Source organism: Tribolium castaneum, chromosome 5 (assembly GCF_031307605.1).
Source record: "Tribolium castaneum strain GA2 chromosome 5, icTriCast1.1, whole genome shotgun sequence".
Lineage (NCBI taxonomy): Eukaryota > Metazoa > Arthropoda > Insecta > Coleoptera > Tenebrionidae > Tribolium > Tribolium castaneum.
Genome location: NC_087398.1, coordinates 6314767 through 6335689, shown reverse-complemented (window position 1 = coordinate 6335689; position 20923 = coordinate 6314767). Strand labels below are relative to the sequence as shown.

Here is a 20923-nt window from a genome sequence, read left to right as displayed (position 1 = left end):
ACCTGAGCCGCTTGGGGTTGGCGAGATAATTTTAGACCAAACTGGGGGGAAAATAAATTACTCAACATTGCCATCAGTTTGAACTGCCATTCATCAATTATTTTCGTTTATTAAGAATGGCGAGCACTCGCTATGTTTGTTTTGTTCAATTTTTACGAGGATAATGCATAAATTGTTAAGAGGACCTACGAAGTAACAGGGACGCAATATTTGCGTTTTAATTAATTAATGCGTATCCAAAAAAGGTTAGGAATTATCCGAACAAATGATTCATTCAGTGTGGTATATTTCATCTTAATAAAGCCAGTCGAGTAGGTACAAACAAGCATCATAAATTACACAACAGCTTATTCAAACAATTGTTATACTAACTTTCCACATGCCGTATGAAGACCTTAAACTAATTGGATGTAAAATAGTTAGAGACCCCGGTCTGTGAAGGTTCCTTAACTCATGCTAAATGTAACACACAAAGCAGTATGTATTTAGCCTTCTGTCACCTTCACACGAATTGTTTCCCATTTTCTCCACCTCTTTGTAACTCTTGACAAATGTCGGGCTACGAAATAAACGACTTGTCAACCAAATAGATCAATCTATTGCGAAGATCTATTGTCTTTTCGCACTCCCGTGGTATTATTTTCGTCTTGAGTTAGCAACAAACTTGCAGACTTTTACCAACTTTTTAGACAAAAGGTGGCACAAAATAAAAACAATCTTGCTGCGAGTTTGCAAAAATGTACATGTTGTTTCACACATGCTTGCTCTGCTTTAAATTTTTCAGTTATTGCTTAGATAATTTCTTAATAAATCAACAGTTGTGAAGTCAACAATTCCTGCCGTCCGGCCTATCGTCCATTTTCTTAATTTTTTTAATAAAAACGGATATTTGATGATTTTGGACTGGGTTTATCAAAAAATTTTTCAGCAACGTTTCAATTTTGTTGAATTTTTTACTAAGCCTGCCAAAATCCCCAAATAATTTTTTTATGCAAAAAATGACAGTTTCAACAAAATTTTGCCAATGACGAAAAAGTTCAGCATTCTACAAGCAAAGAATTAATTGGAAGCTTTTTAATCGCTATTTTGTATTTGAAAATTTTCTTTTGGGCAAAATGAAACTATTTTAACAAAGTGACAATCAGAATCAGAAGAAATAAGAGACCATAAAGACCAATAGCCACAAACATTATCAAAAACTTTCTGCTTTAAAATATCAAGAAATTAATAATTGTTTTCGAGATATAGCTTGATTAATAGTTAAAAATAAAATAAAATAAAAATTTTTAGAAAATTGTAGGCATACCATGGCTGCATAGAACAATAAAAACACTCGAGTCTTGAAGTGTTTTTATTAAAATGTAGTAATGTTTAATTAACTATCTACCAAACAAAATAAATAAATAAAATTAAAACTACAAGTTCTGAGTAAAAGTTGTTTATTCAGTATTTTTAATAGGTAGGTATAATATTAAATTTTTATAATAACAGCCAGCATAGTTCTTTAACGACTTTTCCTTAAAAACCACTCATCATACGACATCAAGAAAATCTAAAATTGGTTCGATTCCGAAATTTTCAGTCCGGTTTTTTGATTATAATTTCAATTTTAAAAGATTTTAACCAAACAATTAAAAATGATTCAGTGTCATTTGTCGCTCGTGACAGTCCCGGCAATTATGTCGAAACTTTTCGTCCGTTTATCCACCACCGCGGCACTAAATCGCGTTTCAGTTCGAAAATTTGGCCACATTCCAATAGTGGTGGAACAATCTGGGCGAGGCGATCGCGCTTACGATATCTATTCGAGATTACTCCGCGAAAGAATCATTTGCTTAATGGGCCCAATCACGGATTACACCAGTTCTGTTATAATAGCGCAGCTCTTATTCCTGCAAGCGGAGTCGGCCAGCAAGCCCATCCACATGTACATCAACTCACCTGGGGGTGTCATTACTTCCGGTTTAGGGATTTATGACACCATGCAGTACATCCTGCCGCCCGTTGCCACTTGGTGCGTGGGTCAAGCTTGCAGCATGGCGTCGTTAATTCTGGCAGCAGGAGCAAAGGGGATGAGACATTCCCTCCCAAACTCACGAATTATGATCCATCAGCCTTCAGGAGGCGCCTCGGGCCAGGCTACCGATATCAAAATTCAAGCCGAAGAGATTTTAAAAATGAAAAAGCAGATCAATTGCCTGTATGTTAAACATACAGAAACTGCGTTGGAACGCGTCGAGCAAAGTGTAGAACGCGACAACTTTATGAGCCCGAGCGAAGCGTTAGAATTTGGGATTATTGATAAAGTATTAACAAGTCCTCCGAAAACAAAGCACGTCCTCGAACTTAACAACACTTTACCTAAGAGAGTTGACACATTTAATCAATCTGTTTCCAACCAGACTGCCAACTGATTATACCGCTTTATCATTCTCTATACTGTAGACAGTGTAATATATCCCATCAAATCACTGGTTTATTGGTACATTTTCTTCGCAGATCGGATTAAAACTCCCCTGACTGACACGTTCCGTTTCCGGTCTTAACTACATCTATACATTTTCACTGAAGTAAGACTAACGAGCTGCAAGCGTGGAAATTTGCAGGCTGGGGGAACATTTAGTGTCATTTTAGCCCTCCTGAACAATGAAATTTATAATAGAACTAATCACTGTATAGCGTGTGGCACGTGACCCTAGACGAACCCACATGGAGAAAACTCAGACCCCCTTTCGGTTACTTAACTCACAAACGACTCAAAGTTTGCAGATTAAACGAATTGTAATGATTGCTTACGTCACAACTTCGCTAAAAGTCAAAAAACAGGGGGCGAACTTGCAAAGTCGGGAGATTTTAAAGACATCAGCGTGAAAGTGGCTTCACAAACACTATAAAAACTCCCAAACTATTTCATTATCCTTCATACGCGAAATTAATAGACAACTTTGTAGAACTGAGTGTTTCTTCAAGATAATTTGTTAAAGACAGGTCGGGCAAGAAACGCTATTAATTTCCTTTGGTGCGGTGAGTTCGCGCCGATTCCTATCGGCTTTAAAGTTTTAAGAAAGAATGGAAATGGCACTTTGGTTTTGTATTGCCCAAGATGAAAACAATCGAATAAACAGGATTTAAAAATAGATAGCGTGCCCATAAATCTTTATCTTTGAGCTTTGGGTTGTTAGGGGAAATGAAAAAGAATGAGAACTCAACATTTGTAGCGTCCTGTCCACAGGAAAAGGGCGCTTGCTCCACCGATCCGTTTTTTAATCAAATTAATTTACATTTTTGTTCCAACATCTATTTTTTCGTCAGGTGAAACACTGCTGTTATTTACGGTCCAGAGTTAACACAATACTGGAATTTAATGCCGTGTAGGTTCGACAGAATCTATTTCCTGTGGAAGATGCTATTGGCAATTCAAATGTGGAATTACCTATTTGCAAGGTGAAGCGAACTTGGAGTATTATGCAGGCAATTCCTCCGGGTGCTCCTTAAATCCGGCCGAATCCTCCGGTGTGTCCTGTACGAAAATATCCGATCGAAACATCAATTTCTATTAGTTTTATGGGTTTCGAAAGTTTTCACCGCAAAAATGATAACCCGATTTAATGCGGTTTATAACATGATAAAATCCGGCGCAAAGACACGCAAATGTGCATGTAAAGGCGAATCTCGCTACATTATTAAAATGCTTTTCAATTTAGACGTATCAATTACGGATACCTAACATAGCATTACGTCGATGTTGGGCAAAACGATTTCATTAAAATAACGATTAATCGATTCCATTTCTTCAAATACGCCACGAAGACGCCGCTAGTTGCTTGAATAATGCAAAACTGTTATTTTTTTATCCAAAATACTTTTATGGTTCTAAAAGTACAAGGTTGCCTGAGGACTTTTTAAATAAAAGACCTAAAAATTTCAGGATCTTGTTGCTTTCCTATAGGCGCTGTATGATTTATGGGCCGTTAGTTAAACATACCTCGAAAGTGTGCAGTAAAGGTAAATCTTAAAGTTGTAACGTTACAAACTGTAACTTCCCAAGATAACTTTTAACTAGTTTTACCTGCATCGTCGATGCCGTAAGGTCTCGCTGCACCTAACAAAGTTTAACATCGTTAAATAAGTTGTTCAGATGCAACCGGTTTAACGCATATGTTCTTTCTGTAGAATCCTCAAATTTGCATAAAACTATCGTTAAGGAAGCAAACTCTTTTAATCAAGCCCGAAAAGCCAATAATGTTTTAATTAAAAAATGTGCAGAAGCTCGGTTATATTGACTGGATCACACATAAAATTTGATAAATGTCATAAAGTCGGAAATATGGGCAAAATTAATTTATTGTTTTAGTGATTAATGGGAGAATCATAGTGTTCTACATTCCAGGTTTGGTCGCTAGTTTGGCTGCATATTTATTGCATAATGAATTACACACATTTATCATTCGAGCAGGGAGAAGGTCATTTTTACAAATTACTTCATTATTTATTCGAGGTAATTTTTTAAGTGTTAGTGAAGCCATTTTTTACACAAACTGTAATGCTTAACATTATGGTAATTAAATTGGTTTAGCTCACGTCAAACAGGCGTGTGAAATTATGATTAGCATACTTTATGGCTCTCTGAAATTTTTCATAATCAAACATCCATTTTGCGCCCGGAGTTGCCTGATGACAGGTATACGTTGGTGATTTTGCTAATTAATTAAATCAAACGCGTAATTATATTATCGACTGTCCTTTAGATAATTAATTTATTTTGCAAAGGGAATACGCCGTACGTTTCATCACAATTTCAGTTAAATCCACACAGTTAAAAATCGCCAAACAACCCACATGTAAATGTGATTTCTCCACCAAGCAAGTCTCACATCGAATGCTGTAATGCGGATCAAATGGGGATTATTTCATACAAAGCGATTTTCCAGAGACCCTGTGCGCCAATTATTCAAGGCAGATGTGTGTACACTCGTAGAAAATAGGAATCGACATCGTAAATTCTAGTAATTGCTACAGCTAAACCATTTACTAAACTAAATTGTTATGGCGTGCGACTGGAATAATTCCTTCGACTTTTTTGCATCAGATTCAATTGGACCATAAATAACATAATTTTCACCAAAACAAACAAACCTTATTTTGCAGCATAATTTCCCAGCAAATGTAAAAATTTAAATATTTCCTGTTGTTAATTTTTTTATTAAATAATAAAGCCCCCTACAGGATACTAAACACTCTTAATTAATTAAGCTTTGCTTTCTCATATCAACGACATGTTTTTCCCCAACGTCGTTCGAGGAGCTTAACAATGCATGGGTTTAAATTTGATGAAAATCAATATAATCACCGGTAAACATAGCCCATTGTTTGACTTGGTATAATTTAAAACAAACAGCGTTAGTTTTGGCGACTTGTCCAGCGTCTTGAATTACAGTCAATCCAATTACTAAACAATCCATTAAGGCGGAAAGGGCATTATCCCGTTCGAAGAGGGAATATTTGTCGGTCAGGACAAGGACTTTAGTTCGTCTGTACTTAATGCGACCACGCGGCTGCTCTAATCCTGCTTAACACTTTCGTGGGGCTCCCGGCGGGCCACATCTGCGCCCCCGTCTTATTTATACGGCCGCCACCGCAAAACCATCCTCTCACTGTTTGGACAACGCCATGGTTGCAGTCGCCCTATTTGAGTTTCGGTTTAATTTACCATTAATCAAAATTTACCATTTGGGCAAACGCCCAAGTTTCCCAGATTGATATTTCTAAATAATTGAAGTGCGTTGGTGAATAAAAAACGTTTTTCGTGTTGAAAAAGTTTATTCCAAGTCGATTAAAACGTCGTTATCGCTAACTACGCTGCCTTCCTTGATGTAAACCGTTTTAATTTTGCCCGAAGTGAGTGCAATTATGGAATTTTGCATCTTCATGGCCTCTGTAATCAATGGATTATTGGAGCAGAAGATGCAATCAAAACACTAATCTCACCAATTGTACACAACTCTTGGCCCTCGGTTATACAATCGCCTTCTTTGCAAGATAAACTTTTAATTAAACCTGGCATCGGGGATTTAATTGTTTTAGATATATCTGGCTGAAGTTCTTGGGGCATTAGGTGTAACAAATCCGCCGCTTTCTTGGGAATTATATTTAAATCGTAGGTAGTTCCAAGGTAGGAGATTTTGTAATCACCGCTAGGGTTTTTAGAAATCAATTGCACAACAGCTTGCTCTCCATTTAATTTAATTTCTGTCACCGGTTCGGCTAAATTTAAACCCATTTTATTTATTTTGTACACTTTGGAATCGTTGATCTCTATTTCGAAAAAATCACATCGCTCGGAAATGCGTACAGTGTGAGTGTCGCGATTCAGTTTTACAACAACATTCCACTCGTTTTGTTGGGTGGGATTATTCACCCGATTTCTCGAGTCATTCCTCACGTAAAACGCTGAGGCTATAGCAAGTAGTTGATTTTTTTCGCGCAAATTAAGCTCATGTCCGCCAAAGCCGTTCGGATACGCTTCCGATAAGAAATTTGTGTTTATGTCCCCGATTGCGAAACGTTCATGCGACAGGATGCTCCGCAAAAGTGGCACATTGTGCGTAACTCCTCTCACAACGTAATAATCAAGTGCTTGTGTGCTTTTTTTGATGGCTTCTTGTCGATCTTTCCCAAAACATATTAGTTTGCAGATCATTGAGTCGTAATAGAAAGTGATTTCGCTGCCTTCTTCAACACCACTATCACATCTTATTCCCTGAACCCTATTCGGCTCTCTATATTTAAAAAGTTTTCCAATACTCGGGGAACCCAGGTTTTTGTAAGGATCCTCGGCGTAAATTCGACATTCAATGGCGTGTCCGTTAATTTTTACGTCTTCTTGAGTTACATCGAGTGGATATCCTTGGGCGATTCGAATCATTTGTTGCACTATGTCAACCCCTGTTATCGCCTCGGTGACGGGATGTTCCACTTGTAGTCTTGTGTTCATTTCCAGGAAATAAAACGCGCGATTCTTGTCCACTAAAAACTCGACAGTTCCTGCGGAGTGGTAGCCGATGTCGGTGCAAAGCCGCACGGCCTGCTCGCCCATAGCTTTTCGAGTTTCCACGTCCAGAAACGTACTACAACATGTAGTGAATTTTTGGCTCGCTTTAAAAAATTAAAAAATACCTCGGCGCCTCTTCTACAATTTTTTGATTTCTGCGCTGAATGCTGCACTCTCTCTCGTTTAGGTAAACAATCCTCCCGTGTTTATCTCCTAAGACTTGTACTTCAACGTGCCTAGGGCTTTCTATAAGTTTCTCAAGTAAAATACGATTATCTCCGAAGCTAGAAGCGGCTTCTTCAGTTGACATTTGAAAGCCGTTCCTAAAATATGACTCTTACTGTTGTTAAAATTAAAAGATAATATTATCTTACCTTGCATCGTCGTCGTTTCTTGCAATTCTCATTCCTTTGCCACCGCCACCAGCAGATGCCTTTATCATTACCGGATATCCAATTTGCCGAGCTATTTCAACACAGTGTTTAGCATCCCTTATTTCACCGTCGAATCCTGGAATTACGTTAACGCCTGCATTTTGAGCGAGCTTCTTTGATGCTAATTTGTCACCGAGTTTATTAATTACCCCAGCTGGGGGTCCAACGAAAACTATTTTTTCATCCTCCTTTAATTCACACAAGTAACTACACGCAACCACTGGTTATTTGAATTACCAGCAGAGAAACGAAAGACGCGTTCTCGGACAAGAAACCGTAACCCGGGTGCACCGCCTCTGCACCGGTGGATTTAACCGCATCGATGATTTTTTTAATGTTTAAGTAGGATTCGGACGCCAAAGACGGCCCCAAAAATACTGCCTCGTCGGCTAACTTCACATGGGGCTAAATAAAGAGAGTGAAATTAAACGCTTGTTAATTTTTAAGCCCGCGTAATTAATAATTTTACAACCTTCCTTTTTAATCTCTGGACTTAATTAATTAGCGATATTAATTAATAACGTACGAACGTTTTATTAATTTCGGTGATTGTGAGCCCCCGAGGGAAAATGAACACTACATTGCGTTCACTATTTTAATAGTTAATTGTAACATGATTGATTGTTTCAAAAACATGCATCAGATACCCACAGAGAATGCATCAGCTTCAGAGTAAACAGCCACCGTTTTTAAATTCATCTTCTTGGCGGTTTTTATGATTCTGCACGCAATTTCCCCTCTATTGGCCACTAAAATTTTACTAAAACTTTTGGTTGAAGACGCTGGTGTCTTATGGTGCGCAAAATTCCTAAATATTGGAACATTCTGTATCTGCAAACCAATCACCAAATGTTAATTGCACTAATCTCAGGTACATACACTGGGCCCTTGAAGGTAATTTTTAGGAAAACTTTTATAAAATTTCTTTACTGTCATTTTGTAATACTACTAGTAGTCACATGCACTTGATCTTTTTATCTCGTTATTCCAGCGACAGAGTTCGACTAATCAAATTCTGTGCGATAAGCATTACGTAGACTTGACGATGTTTATTATTTTGACCAGTGATTTGTAATTATACAGTGATGATATTACTTGTGGACGAAGGATTCCCTTGAAGGTCCTTGGTGATTGACAACGGGCATGCTATCTTATAAACACGGTTAGGGAGCAATTCCATTTCAGCACGCAATCCTCTACTTATCTTAGCATTTGTCTCAGTTAAAGACACAAACTGCTTCGCATTAGAGAACAATTACAAGAATTATTCATAAGGGTCTTCATAAATTACTCAAATAACTCCATTAGCTGCGCTTCGAAAGAATGGCTCGCTGTATTGCAACCGTCATTTCGATAATTCAAAGAGGGTGTGTAAAGTTTTCTTGATATTCAGACGGGGTACACATTGGAAAGAAGTTGCTGAAATGTCAGGCAACTTCTTTTTAATAGTTTTTCCCCGAATTAATTTGAAAGGCTTGCAGCTTGAAACTTTTGTATCTATCAGCCTTAATCAAGGTTTATTTACACGAGAGTGAATTAGTCGGGATAGACGCGAGTTGTGTAAATTTTGATAAAAGTTGTAAATGAGTTCCATTCACTAATACGTTATTTATATTTTGGAAAAGTAAGAAGTTAAACGTGCGCCAACTTCGTTTTAAAAATTTATCTCGAAAACTTCTTCATATCCTTACTAACAAAAGATTTATATCCACTTAAAAAGTTGGCTTTATCTCTATTAAGACCTCGATTTATACGAATATGCACAAGCCAAGTTTAAAAATGTACGAATCTTGATGAGCTCCTTAATCCGCCAAGTTCCGTGTTAAGTGAAATTGACTTTTTAGATTAAATTCGGTTTTACCACATCTAATTATAAGAGTTTTAGCGCTCGGTTGGGGCACCACTATCTGCTGAAACAAGTCTGTCGACTGTATTTCCCAAATTTAAGTCGGTTTAGTTTATCTGTAAATCCTAGTGGGATTTGATAGAATGAGAAAAGTTTTTAATCCTAGGGAAATGCCGTACATGGAGTTGCATTTCCCTTCATGCGAACATTGATTTTTCCGCTATTTTCCCACCGGCTCGGGCAAATTCTATTAAAAAAGTTGCCTCGAACGACAGCTGGATAATTAACAAAGTATCAGCGTTTAGGTGGTTATGGCTCAGAGTTATCGCAATTACAATAATTTCAGTTATGTAGTTTGACGCACGTCTAGGAGGAAATTAGTAGATATGTGGATGTGGATTATGCAAATACCGTGCCATATATTTGGCGATAGACTCAAAGCTCTAAGCGCTGAAACTTGAAACGCTAAACTTCAATTACGCCAGTTTGTACGTATTTTGATTGCTGTAAGTTTAAAAATCGAGTGTGCCCCTTGTCTGATTAAACTATACAATAGGTTCGACTAGATTAGTGAATAATAACACCCACTCTGAATGTTTGCCACATATGTAACACGTCCTGAAGCCTCGTTTATTAAATCCCGACGTCCATCAGCATTAAAGTGGGGCGCAAAGCGTCAGTCAGTTTCACATTCCATACAATATAGACGTCTGAAAATATTATGCTAATATTTCACTTACCACACACAACAGCCCTTATTGAGCTCGAAACTATATTGATTATTGCATTTATGAAGGGAATTGCTAGAAACATGATATATCGATGTGCTTTATTTATCGAGTTAGAGGTGTATTTTCAAATGGCCTTTTCTCATTTGGCCAAGCTGGTTTAAGCTCAGATATTGTTGACATTTTCTTGTCACGTATCACAGAGAATTACTTTCTTTCGATAGGCGTGGTAAAAGTTGTAAGCTCCCCTTGAGCGAGAGCCGTTAGGAAAGTGACGATTTTCCTTCCGGTAAGGAACTAAAAATTTAATCCCAACAAACACAGTGGGTTGGGGTAATGCTCGTGTGAGCGGAAACATTATTAAATTGACGCAGCGGGGTTTTTATGCACTTTATTCGGTCCTGTTGGGGTTGTCTTCGAGTATGAGGAAAGCACCCTCTCCCCTATTGTTCGCAAAATCTAATGAATTGTCCACCATTGTTGCTTATGGAGAAGTGACAGAAATGGGCATGATTTCGGGCGGTATTACAATGCGGGGTCTCAAATAACAAGGGCTATTGCAATTTGTCCACGAACAAAGGGCCAGTAATCGAAGAAATGTACACGGAATCTAAATATTCAAATGGCTATTTGCACGTTTAAGGAAAAAATCTTGCAAATAAATACAACGGAATATCAGCTTATGAAGCAGCTAACTGAGCTTCAACAGAAGCACGGATATGTAGTTTCATTCGAGAGGAGGATTTTTGACGTTGTGGAAACAAATAAGTAAAAAATGGACGTTTATTATTTACCAATGAATTTATTTATCTATTGATATTTTATTTTAATTTTCCTTCTTCGCCTATTCTTTTTATTTATGTTGTACGTATTGTAGCAACGTTTTCTTTGTACACCAATTAATTTTTATTATAATTACCCCTTATTGTGTGATTTACGGCAAACAGATTGTAGTCTTTCAGACGAACCGATCGGTATCGTAAATATTTTCAGGTCACTCTTGTCAAAACATCTTATTGTGAGAATTAAACACCATTATCTGTTGTAAAACTTTATTGTGTACAAAGAAAAACGTTGCTACAATACGGAGAACTATAACTAAAAAAAGATACAAAATCGGAGAATCTTCTGATTTCAAAAAAATTGTATAGCATAATAAAAATAAAGGCGCTTTAAGCGTTACAATGTCTCGGCGCCAAATCGTTTTAAATTAATTTAAATCCAACCAGTTTACTAATTACTTGGAAAAATGCAGAAATGTTGAGCTTTGCACTCTTAACAGACTAAGAAAAACTGCCGACTAAAATTTTCATGAAAAGATGAGAAAAAAAATATTTAAAATTCCTTATTTTTCAAGATACAAGAAAAACGTTGTAGAAGATAGAAATATAAACCTTTTCATTGCAAATTTGATTCTCTACAACTTTGTTAGTTACACTTTTTTGTATCTTCAACCGTATTCCCAGCGTTTTAATAAATATGCGACGATGTACAAAAAAATACCGCTCAGAATTATCAATTTGCGTTCCACCTTATATTTTTGCGAACGCTGCAAATACAGTTGAAGATCCAAAACAAGTGTAAGGAACAAAATTGTAGAGAATTCAGTTTTCTACAAATAAGTCTGCGACACCATATTTCTATCTTCAACGGTTTAGGTATAAATTACCGTTCCAGTACTTCACCACCGGCAAAATAAAGCAAATCCGTCGCTTGAACGACTTTGGGGCCTAAATGGTTTAAGTTAGAGATATGGTTTCGGAGACTTTTTGGTAGGATATTTAATTCTTTACAATTTTTTTCCTAACATTTTTCTTGCATCTGTAACCGTACTCGAACCGTTTTGAAAAATATGGAGCAGTGTGAAGATTGGTAAAAAGTTTTAAAAAATTTTAAATACTTTACGATAAAACTGCGCTCTCTGGCAACATTAACGGAACTATTAAGAACGGGAAAGTTTTATTTGTACGTGGTTTCGTATCCTAACCTTTCGATATCCGTAGTTTTATGTTACTGTTCGACTTGTTTCAGCAAAATCTCTTGAAATAAGAGATTTTCTGGATCGGGATTTAACAATTTTTTAGCTTGTTTCAAAAAAATCTCGCAAAATAAGTAGCGCTTGTAATGAAATATTTGCGTTTCATCGTAATTTAGTGAGATTAGGCTTGTTTCGAAGAAGTCTTTTGAAAGACGAAAAATAATAAGATTAAAATAAAATTTATTCTCTTCGCGGATCGCAGGTTGGACAGTGATGTTGTGGAAATAGAAAGATGTAGAAATGATAACCCATACTTCTATTTATTTGTTCTTAATACGTTCTTATTAAATGTCTTTAACATTTGAAGTACCTTAGTAACAAAACTCTAAAGACAATATTATTTAATCATTCAACCAATATTTTTAACTTTGAAAACTTGTAATTTTACAAAAAAACGCTTAAAATACTATTCTCTTAGTGCCTGTAGGCACGCGTATTTTTGACTTATCCTCCTGCAAAAGAATTTTTATCGCATGCAATTTGAACCGAGAGACCATAGAAAATTCTCATTTCACCACACGTAAGACGCTCATGGTAGTTTTAATGATAGCAAAAATTATGCCTCCCCGTACATTATTCACGCAATAATACTTTGCAAAAATTCGTCTCTCAATATCCCCGGATGGATCCCCGGACTTTTATAATCCTTCAAAATGCTAGAATTTGTGGCATTTTTGCATCGCAAGAAATCGGGTATTACGTTCAAAATTTATGGATAATGAAAAACGCCTCTACACTGTGATACATTACAATGAATAGGGGTCTGGTTGCCAAGCGGTTGCTATAACAACGATGTTACAAACACCCTGCAGCAAACGAAACTTCATGTTCACAAAGTAAACATTATTTTGTGCATTATTCATTTATTTCAAAAAACTAGAAGTAATGAAATTAAAAATTGCACTGGCTAAAAGCCCGTCGCATTCGGCCGCTGTGACTTGCGTCGGCTGGAGCAGCACGGAGGAGGTCTACTCCATAGGGTAAGAAATCGAAATGCAATCGCACAGTAGCTTAAAGTTCGCTACCAAGCGACGACAACCAACTGCTTTCATGGTCGGTGTCCAACAATCAGTCGAAGAAAGTGGCCCAGCTGGGCAAGGACCTGTTCGCCATCGACATGCAGTTCCTGCCCAGGACCAGCGGCACCTTGAGCAAGCACGGAGATTTGATACTGGTAACCTCAGCCGATGGGAAATTCCACATAATGAACCGCTCGGGCAGAATCGAGCGCAGCGTGGAGGCCCATAAAGGGGCGATCTTAGTGGGGCAATGGGGCAACGACGGGGCAGGGCTGCTGACTGCAGGAGAAGACGGCTGCATCAAGATCTGGTCTCGGAGCGGAATGTTACGATCTATTGTCGTCTCCAGCGATAATTCAGTTTACGGGGCCTCTTGGGCCCCCGACAGTCAAAGCATCGCGTACACTCAGGGCAAATTCATCGTGATAAAACAGCTAGCACCGAACACTAAACCTTTACGGGTAAATATTAATCCGCACAAAGACGAATTAACAACTGTTGTTACAGTGGAAAGCTCATGAAGAATTAGTGCTGTGTTTAGCATGGAGTCCGGCTTCGGAACTTATAGTTTCCGGGGGCGAGGACTGCCAATACAAAGTCTGGGATGGACAAGGACGGCAGTTGTTCTACAGCGGCCCGCACGACAATCACATTACCTCGATTGCTTGGGCCCCAAATGGGGATCTTTTCGCAGTCGGGTCCTATAATACGGTCCGGCTGTGCGACTACTCCGGGGTTAGCACACAAAACATTTCTAAATATTCCAAAAATCGGAATATATTATGTGGTACATCGCCAACTTTTAGACGAAAAATCAATGAGACTTGTTTGGCGATAGTTTTATTTTTTTTCTACAAACCAATTATCGATATTTTAGTATAGAAACTGATAATTAAGTACCCACATATGGACTAAGTGGGCGATAGCCCAAGACGGCAAAAGTATCTCTATAATGGTTAAAAAAATTGCTATAGTAAATAGGTGGCAATTTCATTCAAACAATCGATCAGATTTTTTGTTTTCGTCTAATTTTTTTACTTCTTAAGTTCTTAACTGTTTGGATAATGAATTTTAAGAAGTTGAGTAACGGTAGTAATACAGAATAATGTCTTTGAAAAAAGTCAGAGACAACGTAATATTATTGAAAAAGTGTAAAAATGTTGAAAAACTATAATTTATTAAATAAACACAGAATGATTTTTTTAAAAAATGATATTTTTAGAGCATGTTTGGTGATATTATGATATTACAAAGAACTTTTTCAGGATTTTCAATTTAATTTTCAGAACTTGTGCTGGAACTGGGTTTGCGATTTCATTCAAATAAATTGATTGAAAAAAAGAGGATAATATATACTTGATTTTAGAGAAAATTCGGAGAAAATCAACTGATAAAATAAATTGGTAGAATTTGTTTGATGTTAAAATAACTAGACTTATGTAACTGATGTTGTGGAGCAGTCTATTAAAACAGCAATATCCTTAACATTTTTGAGCAGTTTATGCAGGTGACATTCTTGCATTCTGAAACTAAAAATTTAATTTAAACATAAATTATTCTTACATGGAGAGCTTTACTATCATATTGAGATGTAATGGTTTTAGAAACCATTTAAAGTTTGTATTTATTCATTTTCTAAAACATTTTATGAAAACGTCAATCTCAACGTTAATCGATATACAAGACTAATTTTCCAAAATTGATTGAATCGTTAAAATACTGAGGTTGCACTGCAGAGACTCTGCACGCTAAGAAGAGAGTAATTCAAAAAAATCTTCGGATAGATCAATTTTTATTTTTGTAAATTAATATTACATCCTAGTGCTACATTTTGACGTCATAACTTGTACTGTGGCAACACTTTTAACGTCATTGTTTTTTTGTAAAGAGCGTCATTTATGTTAACTGTTTTTTCTGATCTTTCTGGTAAGTATACATATAAAAAATAAAAAGCAAATGAAAAAATACTAATTTAAAAAAATAATAGATACAAATGATTATTAAAAAAAGACAATACAACTTACAACATGAACAAACACAAATAAAAAGAAAAAGACTCGGAAACAAGATAAAGAAACAAAAAAATACCAAAAGTAAATATTCATCTAATTTGGGGTTATTTAGCTAATTCTTGAAATAGAAATGACTTACTTACTTCAAGAAGTTTCGATAAAAAAATAAGAAACAGCCGAATCAAGTAAGTACGTCACAATTACGTTATTTTAACCAAATTCAAGTTAAACAAAAATAAAAAAAAAAACTCGTAAATAAACTAAAAACTAATTTGAGGAAAATTAATAGCTTTTTAAAAATATCTAACCTATTTGGTCCCCAAAATAAAAAAAGAAAAAGCTCTATCGAATACTAGTGAAAGAAAAGACAAATTAAAATGCCAAAAATTTATATAAATTTTGGGTATTGCCAACATTTTATACATTTTTAAGAGAAAAAAGCGTATTTTTGAAGTACTGAATGCGAATTTGAAGTTTGTAGAGTCAAGCATTTTGGCTTTAGTAAGTGATCTCTATTCAATTTTTCACACAAAAGCAATAATTTCGAAATCAACAAAAAATAAATTGAACAAGCTCTGAGTTTAGTTAACTGTTAAAAAAAATAAAACCCATATAATTTATGCTCCTAAGATCCGTAATTGTAGTGGTCAAGATCTCTCGAAAAACCAACCACGGGCTGCGTTTACAAAATGGCATGGTCTGGAGATGGTACTCAACTAGCGGGTGCTTGTGCTAATGGTCACGTCTTCTTCGCACACATAGTGGAAAGACACGTTCATTACAAAAATTTCACTGCTTCAGTAACCGAACGTAAAGTCGTGACGGTTAGAAATGTTGTGGACGATACTTTCGAACAACTCGAATTACCAGAAAGAGTAATACAATTGGCTCTAAAATACACGCATTTGGTTGCAACAACGCCCACACAATGTTACATTTATAGCACCAATAACTGGAATACACCAGCAATTTTTGACTTGAAGGACGGTTCTGTAATTTTATTACTACTAGCCGAAAAGTATTAAAATACCGGGATTTAATAGCAAATATTAAATTCTAATTTTAGACACATGTTACTGGTTGAAAAAAACACCATCGGCATCTACAATTATCAAGGGAGACTTATTGCTTCGCCCAGATGGCCCAACATGAGATTAGACTCTTTAAGAGCTACTCATATTAGCTTATCGTCCGATACTTTAGTCGTACGAGACTCTATAGACCATAAAAGTACTTTTTTTGTTACACACTGAACATTTGGTTTTAATATCAAAATTTTAGTCGTGCATGTAATTGACTTAAGCAGTGTGAGAAGTACCACAGAATCCACTTCAACGGTTCAACACTTTCTGCCCATTTTACAAGTCGCTCTTGACCAGTGGGGACCACCAAGTGCCCGAATGTTAGCACTGGTGAACAAAACTAAAGACCTATACGTCGTTGCACCAAGAAGTAATAATAAAATATTCCATAAACTAGGTAGTCAAACGCTAAGGTTGCCTCAACTCTGATTACAATTTTGCAGGTAGGAAAACAGAGTCGTTTCAGTGGAATTCAGAAGCAAACATCATTGCAACGATTCAAGATGCACAGTTGGTTGTTTGGTATTGTCCGACTGCTGCTTTTAATTCAACTCTTCTGAAATTATGTTCAATGCAATACGGCGCTCCAGAGCTGGGACGTAATCCGAGAATAAGTGATTTCGTGGGGAATTCGGTGTCAATTCGGAGAGCTGATGGTTCTTTAATCAACGTCCCGATTTCTCCATTCCCTTCAATACTTCATAGGTAGCTAAATGTGTTTCCTTGTCTGATTAATAGTCACTAATTCGGCCTCAGATGTATTCAAGACAACAAATGGAGCGACGCTTTAAATCTATGTAGATCAACAAACGACGAGACTTTGTGGGCATGTCTTGCAGTTTTGACGACTCAGTCCAGTGCCGATGTTATCGACATAGCGGAGGAAGCTTTCGCCAATATTAATCATTTTGATAAAGTGTTTTACATCCAATATGCAAAGAGTTTGACGAACAAAATTCAACAAAAAGCCGCAATTGCCCTCCTTGGTGGGGCGCAGCAAGAAGCTGAGGCAATTCTTTTGCACAATGGGATGGTGTTTCAAGCCATTTACAGCAACATTCAAATGCACAACTGGAGGCGGTAGGAATTATAAGAAAGCGGGCAAAAACTGAGAATAATTTCAGGGCTCTGGATTTGGCAATTAAACACAAAACGCATATTGACACAGTGTTGTTCTTAAGGCAAAAGTATTTAGACTCGTTGGGAAAACCCGAAAGTGATAACAAATTTTCGTCAATGAATGAAACTGTAAGTTGATTCATGGAGTTTTGTTTTTACATTTTGTGGTTTCAGATACAAATAGATGCGGAGAAAGTGCAACAAAAAATTTCAGCCGAACTGCAAAAGTAAATATCACATTGGGTTTTTGTTGTTAAAATAATAAAACGATTAGTTCATTCGTGTTTCTCTTTATTTTTGACGAGCCGCTACAATGATATAAACGGAACAATCAACAAAAATTTGTTACAAATATTAAATTTATTATTTTACACATTTAACTGTTATACAGCAAATGAATTAAATCATTGTTTATTTGCGAGAAGAATGTGTAATTCTTCGAGTAAATATAAATTTGTTTGTGGCAAAAGAATGCGTGAAAATAAATATAGTATTTTCTGCCTCCGGCAAAGGGGTTTAATTTGAATTTTTCATGTTGGAGCAACAACTCTGAAGACTGTTTTTACCGACGAAGTCGTCACAAAAATCAATGAATGAATCGGACAAACCTCTTTGTTTATCACCTTGTAACAATTATTATCACAGAGATTTTTTTTGGTGACGTTTTATCCATTATATTCTTACACAATTATTGTGCCGCTAATTTTATCCAGTTTATTACTTGCTGTTGTTGCAGAGGGACTGCATTAGAAACATAAATAAAATCAGAATCTTTCGGTCTAAAAGTTTTAAATTTGTTGGCTAGTGCGTGTTGTTAGTTAGTGGAGTGGATTTCCAGGAAGAAAATTAGGAAACAATCCGGATTAAAGGGTTAGTGGTCTGCAATACTTTCTTTAAAAAAATCTGTAATATTTCCAACCAATTTAATGAAACAATGCTAAAATTTAATTGTTTTTTGCTTCAGTAAGTCCCTTTAAGAAGATGATGCAATGGCACTTGCTACAAACTATAGCAGAAGATGCCATAAAGGTAAGTGCTTGTATTTTATCAGCAATTAGTTATTAGTATTTGCGTTACATGTAGGTATTTAAAGAAAACTCTGATATTATATTTTACCAATTTATTTAATGCTCAATAATCACAATTATGTATAGACTTAAGTATAAAAAATCACACAACTAGTGAACTCAATCAATTTTCGTCTCGACGATTTTTAGGCAATCCTCATAATGCCCTCGCCGCAACGGGTCCAGCTTGATTAATTCCTTATAGTAATGAACGTTATTTTCAACATGCTCCTTATCCAGCACTGTTATATTCCCTGATAACCAACATTTGGCCATAACAATCCCTAAGAAATTATTAAGAGTCTCAAATAATACAAAACAGCTCATAATTACATTTACAATCAGGCTCCAGTTCTTGCAATTGCTCTAAAGCCTCCAACAACTCATCTTTTTGAGTTTTCCTCAAATTTGGATTGCTTAAAACCCACCTCAAGTAAAACCAAGCACTTGTATCGATTGGATCGGTAAATACGGCATTCTGCACCAAAGTCAGCTCTTTAGCCACGCTTTCGGCGTCTGTCAGAAACTGCAACGTACTTCGGTAATGCCAGGAGGAGTAATTTGAGAAATTTATATTAATTCGTTCGGTTGAAAACGCGATTTCGTCAGTTAAAGTAATGCCAATTTTATTGACTAACAAGCGGCGGAAATCCCAACAATGAACTGCAAAAAACTCAGTTTGTTCTTTCCACGGGTTGTAAAACTACCTACAGTTTCTATCGTCCATGGATAAGTATTTGGTGCACAAATCAAATTCTCGTTGCCAGTTGGGCTTAGGGTGATGGTTTAAGATCCAATAGCGGTGGTGCCAGGAACCGTAAGACTTGGGATTTGAAAGAAGGCACTGTTCAGTCAATCTCAACTCATTCTCGCAAAACTCAATCGATTTCTCATCACCATTCTCCGCATCTGAGTGACTGTTAAATTGTGAAAAACAGAATTTAAGACTTGAAATTAGTTACTTCTCCTTCAGTTCCATTAAAGTTGCTTCTTTACGGTAATTCCACAAAGTGTAAATGTCGGGATTCACACTCAAGAGCTGGCCACTTAAAAGCAACGACGCCGGATCATAATTCTCCTTATTTCTCGTCGACAAGATCTGCTTCATTCCCATGCGATAAGCTACCAGTTTCTTCTGCTGCTCTTTCTGCTTTTGCAGCTTCTGTTCTTCGCTAGTGCGAACTTTGATCCTTCCATGCTGGAAAGGAATCGATTAGCAGTGCCTTTGGACGACCGAATGCTTTACCATTTTTGCGTTAAATTGGAAAATAAAATAAAAAATAAATTTTGGCCACCCAATGACACAAACGTCAAGCGTTTTTAACCTCAAATCCCAGGCGAGTTGTCAAATTGACAGGCTATTTGGCGGTTTTTATGAATTTTGTTCATTTCGTTTCGCTCGATTGAGGCCCCCATGGTGAAGCTGGAGCCATTTAGTCGCGTGTGAAAACTGACTGCGTGTAGGGCGACGCCTGTGGATTATTTTATATCTGAAGGTGTCACCCGTTATTTTAGGAAATTGTTTGGCATTACACCAAGTGGTTCTGCATTGTGTCAATTAAATGAGAAGGAATTTACTGAAATATTTATATTAGCTTACAATTAACTTATAAAAACAAAAATACAATTCAATTTTCGAGAAATGATACAAAATCTGTCAGTTTATACAATTGATCTTCACTACTTGTCTGGCCAGAAGTTTGTGGGGTTGGTCTAACGGGGTGAACCATCCTAGTGTCGGCTTCCACTTGCCAGCCCCTCTCCACACAAGCCGTTGCACAAATGTCTGGGGGCAAGCCCGTCATTGCAGAAACAGTGTCTAATGTTATTGAAGAATACGCTTGTGCTATTAAATCTACTGATCTATTTCTCACTCTGTCTGTAAAACGCAATCATTAGTGGTGTTTAGAGTGATCCAATTAGCAAGAAACCTTGAACTTGTTTCATAATATTCGCCACACCGTCGGACCATGTTACCGCGTTCAGAGCCTTGTAAATCCCCGGGAAGTCCCTCTTCCACATATGCTGGGCCACGGCCCAGATGTTGTTTAGCTCAGGAGTGGACGACTTCACCGAAGCCGGGATGCGTTTCCATAAATATTTTGCATTGCATCTACAACTAGCCTTAGCGGCAATACCGAACCAAAACCGGCGATACTTACAAGTCGTTTTCGTATAAATATATAGCTAGGAGTTGTTCGTAAACTTGAGGTGATGCTATACCGTTCTGTGCCTGAAAAAACGCCAAATTTGTAAAAAATTGGAAGTTTGAGGTTATATCTCTCGATGATGACTCTTACTTCTAACTCTTGCTTCTCTAAGTCTTCTGCTAATTTTTCAATGTTACTAGAAACCATTTTGTGAGGAGTTCTTTATAATTTGGTTTTAACAAATGTCTCGTTTTAAAATCATACACATTTTTTATTTACGAGTGCGAACAACCAACTGACCAAAACCCGACTGCGCCGGAAATGCACGAACGCTGCCGACGCCCGCGAAAAACGTCGCCATTTTTTTTAATTTCAAA

The 20923-nt window shown here is 36.8% G+C and overlaps 5 protein-coding genes across 5 annotated transcripts; 2 read left to right on the top strand and 3 right to left on the bottom strand.

Moving 5' to 3' along the window:
• The first annotated feature begins 1623 nt into the window (after nt 1–1623).
• LOC663531 (ATP-dependent Clp protease proteolytic subunit) lies at nt 1624–2477 on the top strand. The gene has a single exon (XM_969571.4). The coding sequence runs from the start codon at nt 1638–1640 to the stop codon at nt 2412–2414; it is 777 nt and encodes a 258-aa protein (XP_974664.3). The 5' UTR covers nt 1624–1637; the 3' UTR covers nt 2415–2477.
• Nucleotides 2478–5286: 2809 nt separating this feature from the next.
• LOC663547 (propionyl-CoA carboxylase alpha chain, mitochondrial) lies at nt 5287–8496 on the bottom strand. The gene is made up of 7 exons (XM_015980664.2): nt 8365–8496; nt 8137–8316; nt 7723–7890; nt 7426–7673; nt 7177–7374; nt 5989–7127; nt 5287–5935 (listed from the first exon to the last, which is right to left on the bottom strand). The coding sequence occupies exons 1-7, from the start codon at nt 8419–8421 to the stop codon at nt 5820–5822; spliced, it is 2106 nt and encodes a 701-aa protein (XP_015836150.1). The 5' UTR covers nt 8422–8496; the 3' UTR covers nt 5287–5819.
• A 4379-nt stretch (nt 8497–12875) lies between these two features.
• On the top strand, nt 12876–17609 carry Oseg5 (Outer segment 5). Its single transcript, XM_008195523.3, has 10 exons — nt 12876–13077; nt 13127–13577; nt 13624–13851; nt 15773–16146; nt 16195–16358; nt 16410–16607; nt 16654–16915; nt 16967–17290; nt 17335–17458; nt 17504–17609. Exons 1-10 carry the CDS (start codon nt 12983–12985, stop codon nt 17558–17560), a joined length of 2277 nt encoding a protein of 758 aa, XP_008193745.1. The 5' UTR covers nt 12876–12982; the 3' UTR covers nt 17561–17609.
• Nucleotides 17610–18434: 825 nt separating this feature from the next.
• On the bottom strand, nt 18435–19839 carry RabGGTa (Rab geranylgeranyltransferase subunit alpha). Its single transcript, XM_008195524.3, has 5 exons — nt 19643–19839; nt 19359–19594; nt 19108–19313; nt 18730–19059; nt 18435–18680 (listed from the first exon to the last, which is right to left on the bottom strand). The coding sequence occupies exons 1-5, from the start codon at nt 19643–19645 to the stop codon at nt 18517–18519; spliced, it is 939 nt and encodes a 312-aa protein (XP_008193746.1). The 5' UTR covers nt 19646–19839; the 3' UTR covers nt 18435–18516.
• Nucleotides 19840–19969: 130 nt separating this feature from the next.
• On the bottom strand, nt 19970–20880 carry CSN8 (COP9 signalosome subunit 8). Its single transcript, XM_008195525.3, has 4 exons — nt 20697–20880; nt 20559–20629; nt 20328–20509; nt 19970–20275 (listed from the first exon to the last, which is right to left on the bottom strand). The coding sequence occupies exons 1-4, from the start codon at nt 20751–20753 to the stop codon at nt 20025–20027; spliced, it is 561 nt and encodes a 186-aa protein (XP_008193747.1). The 5' UTR covers nt 20754–20880; the 3' UTR covers nt 19970–20024.
• Between the last annotated feature and the right edge of the window lie 43 nt (nt 20881–20923).